This window comes from Hypoxylon fragiforme (assembly GCF_022984875.1).
Source record: "Hypoxylon fragiforme strain CBS 206.31 chromosome Unknown GGS25scaffold_5, whole genome shotgun sequence".
NCBI lineage: Eukaryota > Fungi > Ascomycota > Sordariomycetes > Xylariales > Hypoxylaceae > Hypoxylon > Hypoxylon fragiforme.
The window spans coordinates 3,236,477-3,248,964 of NW_026054760.1; the positions used below are offsets into that span (position 1 = coordinate 3,236,477).

Genomic DNA, 12,488 nt, shown 5'->3' on the forward strand with positions numbered 1-12,488 from the left:
CTCCATGCTCGCGGCTGAGCTTTGGATTGTGAAATGCTAGGCAAATTGGAAGGCATAGCTGATAGTAATAGAAAGAAACCCGTATTACCTAGCAGGAAGCCCATGATATTTTTCCATGGCCTATGCCAACTGGTGTAAGTAGAGACTTAATATCGTCTCTTTGTGGCGTTCCCAGATGCTCTGGAGAATTTTGCATGCCTTGCTTGTTATGCCGAACATAGGGCGCGATTATTGGTAGGTGTCGATATCAAGAGCCTTTTGTCATAGATTGGTTAAGACAGCAAAAAAGGGGAGCATATCCGGTTAATACCCGTACAAGTTGTATATTTCCATTTGACCTGTCGCGCTGCAGTTCACCGACATTTATCTCCTTATGACAAAACCAGCGAGCAAAGCCCGATGCAGGTTGAATGCAGGTGGTGTATGCTGCAAGAATGAACATAAGCTTGGATACCAGATTTGGCCATCCAGGTGTTGCCACCAGGATTCAGACTTATCTTCCTCCAATCAACCCAATCATAAACCATCCGTCAGCGGCAGACTCTAGTCCAGGAATGACTACTCGGTCGATATTGCTATATGGTAGGTTCTATGAGATATTGTTAATCGATGCAACACACCTCCTGTGAATGCAGAAGAAAATAATGGTCTGAGTGAAATGAATCCTATTCAAAATACTGTATGTACATGAAAGTTAGTTACAAGAGGTATACGCAACAACATGTAAATCAAGAGGGTATCTGTTCATCATCATGCAGGGTCCGCTATTATAGAAGCAAGCTGCATCAATCACACGGCATTATAAGAAATGCACATTTGTACAACTCAGCCAGTTCAGAATAGCCACTGCCAAAATCAGGCCTGATAACCTAGGCGAGGCTGCCGCATTTTCAGACCCGTTATTTTGAGGGTCAACAACTTCCCCCGAAGACGCCACTACGGTTTGACCAGAGGGGTACTTGATGTTGTACACCGGAGCCGATGTCAAGGTGGCCGGATCTCCGAGAGTGCTCGGGCAAGTCGCCTGGTTCGCAGCTGGCCAATCAAGAGAGCATTCATCATCATGACCCCAAGCACAAGTTGAATCCAGGATATTATAAAGAGTGTAATGCTGAGCGACCCAACTGCTTGGCTGGGCAAGGCAGCTAGCAAGAAAATTCATGCTGTTGGCGGCGCTAAGAGGTAATTTGTTTCCGTCGGTGTGGATCAGATCTGAACAAGCCGAAGCATCCACATTTGCGTAGTTCATGGCGACGGCGCCGCCGGCTACCGGCTTATCGGTAGCTGAATAGCCCGTGTAGAGATAGTTCCAGGCGTCATAACTAACGTCATGGGCACCTTGGGACTGGTCTATTCGAAGTAGATTGACTGAGCGGCCATCGTAGCTTAAAGAGACACAAATGCTATCACAGTCGACAGAGCCTGGCCAATAAGCGACGCGGTTGGTGTTAATTTTACAGCCGAGAACGCCGACGGAAGAGGAGTAACTATCGTGGGGCGTGGCCCAAACGGCGCCGCTGCCTTGGTCATTCTGGGCTGCGACACGCGACAAAGTCGAGAGCGACAGCCCAAGCGCAAAAATGTGGCGCATAGTTATAAAAGGAGGGACTGAAGATTAATTCTTATTAATTCTTATCAACATTGAAAGGAGCGACAATGAGATAGCGAATGAGTGGTATGCCACGCCTCTACCTACGGCGGTAGGTAGCGAGGTCCGTTAGGCAACTGGCATCAAGCCACCGGTAAAGAACGGTTGATTGAGTTCAAAGTGTTGAAGAACATAATGAAGCAGAAATTGGGCACATCACGTAACACGCGATGTGGTTACTAAGCCTTGGAGATTTTAATTTAATGAGACCCTGAATTGAGCTTAGCGTCCGACAGAGTCTGTAAGACATTTCAAGTTAGTTAGGTAGTTATGTGGGCCTGGTGCCTGGCTCAGTTTTCCTGAGATTGATCATCATTGGGTGAGATTCCCGAGATCCGATCTTTTCAACATTGCAGCTTCAATGTTCTTAATCTTTAGAATATTAACTAATGTACCTTGGCACTTATGTAATATTGTCTCTTCAAAGTTCTTTCCAACGACATTGAATTCGATTCGATCGTAACTTTAATCCTAATACTTCGTCATCTATTGTATCAGGGAACATTGAACTCCACTCTGCTAAACATTTACGTTGCAAGGCTCATGAAAACCAAAAGGCATTTTTGCTACTTAGTCCAGACATCGATGTCCTCCTATTTAAGGCTCCTAACTCCCAGAATACTAATACATAATCACCGACTGGTCCAATCCGTACACCAATCCATACGCCAATCCGTACATAGCCAAAGCACTTGGCACTTGCGCTATTTATCGCCTAGATTCGTACCAAAATGGCGCCATGAAGTTACGCATACCAAGGGTCACCCATGTATAACCCATTTGACTCGTCACTAAATGCTACTAAATATCACTATTATATCTTCTATCTCGACGGATTCCATATGATAACTACTTTTATGTAAGTGTTCACTGTTAACACACTACTGTGTATGTGCTATGCATGGTGATGCCTGCGAGTCCACATGTTCCTAGTTCTTCAGTATTGTTAGCTGAGGCGTCATATATCAGAGAGTCAGAGACTGCCAGGCCGACAAGAATGGCTCAGATCTGCAAGACAATAGTTACCTAGTACGCATCCTTCTGGTGACTACACTGATACCTTAAGAGATCTAAGACGTTGCCAACTATTAGGATCTACGAAGGCGTAATGTCGGCCAACAAATAGGGCTAAGCACGAGGTAAGATACGATCACCACCATACTACTCTCAAAAGGAACAAGTTTATGTGAAGATGATTTGATTTTTGAGGCAAAAGAAATGTCTAAATAATAGCCTCATAGAGCTTTGTCAGTCTTTACAATCTCTAGAGATTGCTTTTTGTTTGCGTTAGTCCGATGCCGTCGTTAGAAGAATAAGAAAATTCGTCAAAGTTCTATCCCCATCCCCTAAAACGCCCTTCCCAAAATTGTTGAAGATATCCCAAAAGGAGATATCATTCCAAATGATATCATGTCGTCTGTCAAAAATCATATGATGGCGGCAGCGTCAGACTTGTCACCGTGTAGCACAGGGTTGATGCGCTCGTCAAAGTGCATCTTGAAGTCATCACCCATTTGCTTCCTCAGAGCAGTTTGGACTGCCTCGAGTACATTGGGAAAGACGCCAAAGTTAGCCGGGTTGTTCTCGTCATTGTCTCCACCCTGGAAGACACCAGTACGAACAAGGCAAGTGTTCCAACCGTACATGTTGCCACCAATGATGTCGGAAGCCGGGTTGTCACCAATCATGTAAATGTTCTCCGGTAGCTTCTCCTCGCCGTGGAGTTCCTCCATCCATGACGTAAGGACCTCATCAGCGTACTTGTATGTAGCAGTCTCAGGCTTGCCGTAGACGACACGCTCTAGGTCAACGCCAGTCAAGGCCCTGTACATGGCCTCGAGACCAATACGGAAGGCACCTTGTGACATTCGCGGTGTCCAGTGCTCCGTGGGGCACAAAAGATCGCCTTGCGAGAAGTAGATGGGGACCCGCTGGGAGACAGGGTCCTTGGCGATCGTGCCGAACTGGCCGTTTTCAGATCGTAGAAGGTCCATGATGATTTGCATGTCCGTCGCGTAGTCTCGAGAGTCGGAGAAGACCATGATAGCTTCGATCTTGATCTTGCTGAAGTCACGCGGCCTGGATGAGGCTCGCTCTTCGGGTGTGAACACCCGGTAAGGGGCAATGGTAGGGTCCCAGGCGACGATGTCGTTGGGAACGACAATGTCCTTGAAGCCGTATTCCTCTGCGACCTCACGGCACTTGTAACCCTCGCCACCAACAACCAACACGGTCTTGTAGTACTCGGCCAGAGCACTCATGGGAGTGTGGGATTGGATAAATTGCTCGGTGTTGACGGGGTTGTGTAGGATGCGAGAAAGCTGCTCGCAGCGAGCCTTCTCGGGCTTGCCGGAACCGTTGGTGAGGAAAATGTGAGGAATCTTGATGCCGAGCTCGTTGTCACCGTTGAGGATCTCGAGAGCACGCTGACCCTCGGGAATCAAGCGGTCACCGTGGACAAGAACACCATCGATGTCGAAGGCAAAAGCCATGTTCTTGGCCTTCTTCACCTTCTCGACTTCGATACTCTGAACTTGTGAAGCCAAGATAGCCCGCGAGGGCTGGACGGGCGGCATGCCCGGGCGAGTTGGGCGTCCAGATTCATCGGCGGGGTAGTGGACGGAAGATAGGCGAGACTGCCTCTTCGATCTGGGGATGGGTAGAGATGTACCGAAGGAGTTGCGAGAACCTCTTCGCTCCTTCATAGATGGAGAGGCGCTCAAGTTGTGCATGTACTTAGCAGCCTCGGAGATAGAGGATCGTGAAGCAGGAACTTCGATGGGACCCTCACCATCATCTCCAGGGATGGCTAGAGTGTCCGCTCCATTGCTCTTGGTCACCTGAGGGGTCTTGTCGGTGGCCTGGGCAATTTCGTAATCTTCGAACATAGGCATCTTGAATATGGGGTTTGGGGTTGAATATGGAGTTGTTAAAGGTGTTGTTTACTTGTAAACACAAAACACAAGCTTAAAAAGACTTTAGGTAAAGATGTAGAGCTGTTATGATATCATGAAGAGTGTGAGGAAAGTCTATTAGGCAATATCTATGATGGGAGGATGACCTTATATCTAAGTCATTTGCCTCGCCGCCTGAAGGCTCTTATCATCTAAGATTCTCTATCTATCTGCCTACCTAGTACATACCTGCCTCCGTACTAGATACCGTACTATTACACTGTAGCTAGAAATTTCGGTGACGGGGTAAAATTCTGGTTCTACTCCCACTTCGCCGGCGACACAACCATGTCTCTTGCCCCCCTAGCGAAGCAGTACATACCTACATAGTACCACAGTAACGGAGGTACGAAGTACATAATCAACAAAGGACCAAAGAAAAATGAAGTGTCAATCATCTTACTGCACCCGTCGCCACAAAATGGAGTTTGGTTTAGAACGGTCCCTTGCATAGACTATAGTATCAATGAAACGGTCGCGTACACTAGCGACAACGGCTGGTGGTACTTCCAACCTATGGATGTTGAAGCCGGGAGCGTTTGGTGACTAACAACCCGGTTCTTTAACGCTGCATGTCCAACAAACACGCTCCTAACCGAACCTTGGAAACCTATAATCAAGCCCGTAGAGGAGCCGCAGAACCGCCCGAACTGAACGCCGAACCCACTAGCCCACGTACGGTATCCGCTGTCACACATGATCTGACATCATTCCGTCTCCGCCGTGCTCCGCTTAAGATCCGCTTAAGATCCGCTGCTTGACTCGGATTATGGAGATGGTTAGCTGCAGGGTTTTTCTAGCGCCATGCCTCATCTTTGCTGTTCCGGGCACGTCACTGACAGATCCTGAAAGTACGGACAGGCATTTCGATAGGTGACGCCACAAACGCCAGATAATTCTCTTACTTGTGGTAGGGCAGAGCTAGTTACATACCAGGTTAGGTCTGCTAGTTATCTGCTAGTACCTACCAAGACTAGAAGAACTAGGAAGACAGGACCCTGACAAGCCCCTGACAAGCCCTGACAAGACTTGACAAGACTTGGCAGGCTCTGGATAGCAACCCTGATAACCCTGATAAACCCTGACCGCCTGCAACGCATGTAGGGATCTTCCGTATCTTCGGCAGTGACCGATAATAAAACCGTGTCGTATCTACAACACAACGTTGATAACCGGTATGTAGGTATGGACTGTATCATATGTATGGTATCCGTACTATGTAAGAATAATGCACTTTTAGAGTGCATTGCAGCTTACTCCAGTCTTTTTTTTTCCTTTTTATCACTCAACAAATATCCACTTCACATGTCATGATGGGTACACAGTTTATCAACGTCAGCAGAAAAAAAAGGGGCCGGAGCTGTTCATTGTACCAAAGAAGTTATTTTGGAAGGTATGAAATCTAATCTAAGAATTGCACCAAAACGTTTATCAGAGGACGGACAGATATGGGGTCAGCCACTGTCACAACGGCCAAACTCCCCCCTCTAGGCGTTCAAACCCGGCATATCGCCGTCACATATTAATATCTCCCCATACACAAAAAGGCATCTGCATAATTAGAGGTGTACACAATAATCTGAGTTTTCGCTAACTAACTACCTGATAACCTGATAAGAACGTACGAAATTTTATACGCAGTCATTAATGAGGCGCATTAAAAATAAGGTTTTTTTAGTGCTTACACCCCACGTGACACGCCTCCAAACCCCTACTCTCCCGATCGCACCTTTAGATTAATTTAAATTGAATTCCTACGTCGTCGTAAATTGAATTAAATTGAATTCAAGCCATCCGCCATCCGATGTGTGCCCCCACGCGCTGCACGCCAAAAAAGAGCTAGCTTCGGCAGCTCTTTTTAGCGCCCGCACGTATGTACTAGGTACTGGTGCGGCCAGAAATGATACACATCAGAAGCTGTGTCTGATGTATGTATATCATTTCTAGCCGCGCCAGTAGTAGTAGCGTCTTGTGCTGTGTCTCTATGCCGCATGCTTCGTGTGCGACCCAAAACCCTTCCCAAATGCCCAGAGGGCGGCTCCGCTGCCCGTTTATCCAAAAAGAAAATAGCGTGAATAGCTTCAATGTTACCTGTAGCTAAAAATGACTGCAAATGTAGCTTATGTAGGTATGGCATGGCAGCGTTAGCCCGTGCAAAGACCCTTAACTATCATTTTGATAAAAAAAACGGACCCACTTCTGTAATGCTGCAACAAATCAGAGCTAACAATAACTATCCAAGGCATCCCTTTGCCTGCTGGGCCAGCACACGTGGGTCTAAACTGGGTCTAAAAAAGCGTATGCATCCAATCAAGTAAATCTGTTGAAGAGTACCTACTCTTCCACCAAATTTTCAGTGTCTTAAATGTATATGTTATCTTTCAAGCTACATTAGCAATACATCGTCAGTTTTGCCACTTTAGCCTATTCTGGCTAGCGTATCAGATCCGCCACACGAACCAATGCCCAGCTTATTGATAAATAGTAACTTTTCAATTCAAATAACTTTTTAATTATTATGTCTGTAAGGATAGGTTTTTGATATTTATATAAATATCAATTAAGGCAATTTACTGATACTAGTTGCATGGTATTAAGGCTTCATATGATTGTTATATTCAGAGTTGAGTATAACATGGTGATGCTAAGGGCTATCACGTGAGCCTCTAAGCGCTAGCCCTTAAAGGTTAGCCTGCTTTCAATTTCAATCTCTCGGTTCTCAACACCTAATCAGCCTTCAAAGCCATCTATTCATATGAAAAAAATACTGATATAGTCACTGAAAACTCTGCGATTATTTGATACATTTTATTAATTGATATTCTCTTCTAGAGGCTCTTTGTTTGGAAGAATAGATGGCAAGTGGAATATATGGGTATGTGCCTCAATGTATCCAGGGATTAAACTGGGGGCGTCACGTGAAGTTGGACCCACGTGTGCTGGCCCAGCAGGCAAAGGGATGGGTCAGCATGTAATTGTAAATTAATTGTCACTTTCCTATCTAGGTAGTAGTTATAGGTTGTGCCATAACTTTTTTCCGACACAATAACCTTCGTAGTTAAACCTCGACACGGCATTTGCCATTGCTTAGCTAATAGACTAGGTTACTGTTAAGTTTTAACTGCTCTCCCTACAATTGAACATATCAATCTGTGTCTCACTCTTAGACATCCATCCATCTAGTCTGCCTCGGCACTTCAGCATCGTCCATCCGATTGCGTATACATCTGCCCAGGTGCTGGGCGAATTCCACTTGGTCCAGCTCGAGTAATTTCTGACTGAGGTTGTCCATAGTTATAATTGATGTTACGATGAAATGAACGGGGGATATATTAGAGGGGTACTCTGCTCTCTCATCACCTTTTGTAATAGCAAGACCAACTTCCCGCAGTACATCCTCACTTGTCATAAGTCCTTGCCTTTTTGTGCCTATTTCGACTTCAATGTTGTTTCATGAAGTTTCCCTCCTTTCCAGGCTAAGCTGCACACTTGATAATATACTTTCAAACATCGTGGAATGTACATGAGGCGTTCAAACGTCCGAAGTCAGTTGTCTTTCCTAATCCACAAAATCTGTCAGGCACGCGTTCCTAGATTTGCCCCCTCATTTCCACTATCACACATTCGTTTATACAGGCGATCCCACAAGATCTTTGATCGTTCCTTGTCCGCTTGTTCCGACAATTCGATCGCTCGTCCGATGAACTTGGACAACGTCTCATATGGCATACGTTCAAACTCTTTGATCTTCGCCGTCAAGTGTAAGTCATCGGCCGATACTTTCCACGGGAAGCGTTTCTTGATATAATACCAACTTCCGATACCAATTTCGCAGCCCCCCGGCAAACCGTTACGAAATATTGACTTCGACACAATATCCATATCTTCATCTCCATTACCCATACGATATTCCACCCCCACCAAGAGATCATCCAGATAATCCTAAGGGTCATCACCCGGCCAACCTTCACATGTCAACAACATTCCCGTTATCAATATCATTTTGCTATTTCCTCCCACTTCCTTTATCAATTACCTCCTGTCTTAATACTTGGGCTCTAAGTTATTTCTTATCTAATAATTAGGCTTCAGGTAAACTTCATATTTCCGTTGGCCTATTATGACGTAACTCAGTCATCACTGCTTGTTTCTTAAAACATATAACTATTAAGAGCTAGTCAGTCCTTCTCTCCTTTGTCTAAACTAGCAAGAACTACAGGACACCCCCTGTAATCATGTTAATATGAGCTACATATGACCAGATACTGCGACCTGCTGCATATTACCGAAACCAGTACGAAGGTAGTTCGCAGGATGTTTTTCCATACTACACTCCTGTCAGAGCCTGTGCCGGAATTTTGTCGGCTGTCTGGTAGATCTGTCACCTGTCCCGGTTTTTCCACGCCATCTGTCAGATTAGTTTGTATGACCTAATCGACTGACTAATTAGTGGGAGCCCCTTCTGTAATTCAATTGACTAGGAACTGGCGCAGATGACAGCCAGGTGTTAGTGTTGTTGGCCTGGCAAATAGCAAAGTACTTGACAATTAATAGGGATCCTAACAGGGGTGTAGTACGGAAAAATACTCTACGAGTCACATGTGGCTGTCGAATAAACCTTTAAAATCACCTAATATTTGAAATAAATAAGGAAATATCTTAAACTGCCTCTGATTAATAATCTAATAGAACTTTTGAGAAATACGTACTCTTATATCGCTTCAGCCCCATCCGCCACATACTTCCAAACTTACACCTCTTATGGCTGCCTCAGTCATCTCCGCTCCTCCATGGCTAGAGTATGTCTTATATCAACGCAATAAATTTGATAAAATATTTAAAGAAGCAAGTAATTGAAACGAAGCTACTGTGATAGTATTGACCATCGGTATGGCTAAAGTACTAAGGTTAGGTATGTATTAGGTATCTCGAAGTATACTAGGTACATACACTCAAACCTATTTAACTAGTTAGTTATAGCCTATCGATAAAGTATCTCATGCATTTCAGAACTAACCTCAAATGTTTTAGGTTTCAAAAGTGTACCTGCATGGATAGTACGCTAACATTAGGTATTACAGTAATACAGGCGGTGTCCTGGAAGGACGAAACTAGACGAAACACCTAACACCACTACTCGATTCGCTAAGATCTTCGCCGCTCAACTCGTTTGGCTGGGTCGATCTCGTTAATCGACATATTAAGACATATTAACAACAACCCTCTCTTCAACCAAACCAACGTAACAATCTACGCAAAGAAAACATAGCCTATCGCAATGGAAAACCAAACACAAAAGCACGAATCATGCAGCTCTCACCAAAATGTCAATTGTGTAGAAGTTCAATGTCGTATATGGGTCAGCTACAGGGGCTGTGCCTCAGACACTGTCACAATGCCAACTGTCGCTGCAAGCAACTGGAGCACTGACTGCCACTGAGAGCTGATCAAGTTGGAAACCGAAATAGGCGCCACAAAACTCGCATTAAACGGCAGAGTTTTCCCACTCACACTGACTCAGTAGCGACGACTTGTTGAGAGGAATGATGTAATGTTGCAGCCACTTGGTAACGGAACCCACAACTAAACTAAATTGAGCGTCCGGCCGCCTGCTGATGGCCCTAGATGGCCTACATAGTGCTTGCACTGACGTAGTACGGATCCATACTTATCCACCCTAGCTGTACGTACATTGATCAATCTCTTCAAACATCTTACCTGCGTCGCTAATTCTTTCCTCGACGCAATACGTAGGCTACATTACCCGTATTATTAGGTACCTGTGTCCCCAGAAAAATAAGAAGAAGAAGAAAAGAAGATAAAGCAAAATATAGAAGATTTCTCTTCCAACTTCACCATTCCCCCCTTATCATCACACTATCATCATCAGAAACATGTCGTCCACTCCAGTAAACCAACAAACGTTCACTTTGAACAACGGTGTCAAGATCCCCGCTCTGGGATTTGGCACCTTCGCCAATGAGGGCGAGAAAGGCCAGGCATACAAAGCTGTTCTCTGCGCCCTAGAGGTCGGTTACCGACACCTAGACTGCGCGTGGTACTATCACAACGAAAACGAGGTCGGCGAAGCCATCCGCGACTTCTTGAAGAAGACGCCCTCGGTGAAGCGCGAGGACCTCTTCATCTGCACCAAGGTGTGGAACCACCTGCACGAGCCGGACGAGGTAAAGTGGTCGCTAGAGAACTCGCTCCAGAACTTCGGCCTCGACTACATCGACCTGTTCCTCGTGCACTGGCCCATCGCCGCCGAGCGTGACGAGAACCACAACGTCAAGCTCGGCCCCGACGGCAAGTACATCATCAAGAAGGAGCTGACGGAGAATCCGGAGCCGACATGGCGCGCCATGGAGGAGCTGTACGCGAGCGGGAAGGCCCGCGCCATCGGCGTCTCCAACTGGACGATCCCGGGGCTCCAGAAGCTGCTCTCGATCGCCAAGGTCAAGCCGACAGTCAACCAGGTGGAGCTGCACCCGTTCCTGCCCAGCCAGGAGCTTATCGAATTCTGTCAGGCCAATGACATCCTGCCGGCGGCGTACTCGCCGCTCGGCTCGCAGGACCAGGTGCCCACGACGGGCGAGAAGGTCCGCACCAATAAGACCCTCATCGAGGTCGCCGAGCGCAGCGGCAACACACTCGCCCAGGTCCTCCTCGCCTGGGGCATCCGCCGCGGCTACGTCGTCCTCCCCAAGAGCTCGACCCCGTCTCGCATCGAGAGCAACTTCCAGGTGCCCCAACTGTCGGACGAAGATTTCGAGGCCGTGCAGGCGGTTGCGAAGGGCCGCCACACCCGCTTCGTCGACTACAAGGATGTCTTCGGCTACGATCTGTGGCCGAACGGCTCGTAAGCGTGCAAGCTACTTACCTACCTACGGGCATACCTACCTAAGCTCTGCCTAGGTGCCTATGGTATGAAGTAGCTTGTCGTGGTCAATATTTTCCTTAGATTTCCCTTTTTTTTTTTCGTTTCCTTTTCTAACGTGGGCGGACGGCGGTGGGAATGAGGAGCTCGCTATCTATCTACATAACGTAGCATGATAGTAGCTACCTGCCATCATGCACCGGTGGGAAGGGAAGGGATGGAGGGGGCAGCGCACAATACCCAGGCGGAGGCATGGTTGGTTAACCATGTCTAAGATATCCCAAAACAACCATGAAAGTGCCTTTTTGGCTATCGATGATACATACATCTATTACCATGAGATACATACGAACGAAAAGGGGGATTGATATTTTTTTACATGTGGTTGTGATTGTGGTTGGCGTTGGCAAAAAAGGGAAGGGGACGGTAGCAAAAACATTAGGTATGCGGTGATGGCATTAGCTATGTACAGCTAGGCAGGCTACGGTCTGAGAGTTTGATTGATCGCATTGATCGTCGATGGGAAGGATGGAAGTGTGCATGTTTTTTTTTTCTTATTAAGGAAGAAAAAAAAATTAGAAGAGAAAGCGTGAGCAAAAGACGGTGTTGATAGATTGTATGCATTTATCATAGACTTCGACCTTATACCACTCAATACCATATTCATATCCATCCCATATTGCCTTCAGAAAGATAGAAAAAAGTACTTCTAAGATTCTTCTCGCATTTCTATATTCTACCTATAAAAAACATGCGCGTGTATATGTGCACGTGCATGTGTATAGGTCTGTAACTATGCCCCGGATCTCCCCAATAACCACAAGCCAGGTCAAGTTTCGGGTATGACTAGGTATGGTATGTATGTATGTAGTTACCGGTTTTCCAATGAGAGAGAGCGTGCATGGTGATCGCCGTGTCGCACACCGATGGATTGGGTTCCCCGCCGGTTGAGTTTGTGTTGTACACCGACCGGGCTTTCGAGACGCCACGGATGGATGTCTCGGGA

General features: G+C 46.3%; 4 protein-coding genes across 4 annotated transcripts; 1 reads left to right on the forward strand and 3 right to left on the reverse strand.

The window, feature by feature from the left end:
- Positions 1-714: 714 nt before the first annotated feature.
- GGS25DRAFT_298052 (uncharacterized protein) lies at positions 715-1,967 on the reverse strand. The gene has a single exon (XM_049257623.1). It carries the CDS (start codon positions 1,589-1,591, stop codon positions 800-802), a length of 792 nt encoding a protein of 263 aa, XP_049117108.1. The 5' UTR covers positions 1,592-1,967; the 3' UTR covers positions 715-799.
- Positions 1,968-2,759: 792 nt separating this feature from the next.
- Positions 2,760-4,944, reverse strand: GGS25DRAFT_298117 (HAD-like domain-containing protein). Its single transcript, XM_049257624.1, has one exon. The coding sequence runs from the start codon at positions 4,540-4,542 to the stop codon at positions 3,076-3,078; it is 1,467 nt and encodes a 488-aa protein (XP_049117109.1). The 5' UTR covers positions 4,543-4,944; the 3' UTR covers positions 2,760-3,075.
- A 3,150-nt stretch (positions 4,945-8,094) lies between these two features.
- GGS25DRAFT_298154 (uncharacterized protein) lies at positions 8,095-8,642 on the reverse strand. Its single transcript, XM_049257625.1, has one exon. The coding sequence runs from the start codon at positions 8,503-8,505 to the stop codon at positions 8,179-8,181; it is 327 nt and encodes a 108-aa protein (XP_049117110.1). The 5' UTR covers positions 8,506-8,642; the 3' UTR covers positions 8,095-8,178.
- A 1,621-nt stretch (positions 8,643-10,263) lies between these two features.
- On the forward strand, positions 10,264-12,159 carry GGS25DRAFT_492357 (Aldo/keto reductase). The gene has a single exon (XM_049261187.1). The coding sequence runs from the start codon at positions 10,497-10,499 to the stop codon at positions 11,466-11,468; it is 972 nt and encodes a 323-aa protein (XP_049117111.1). The 5' UTR covers positions 10,264-10,496; the 3' UTR covers positions 11,469-12,159.
- Positions 12,160-12,488: the final 329 nt, after the last annotated feature.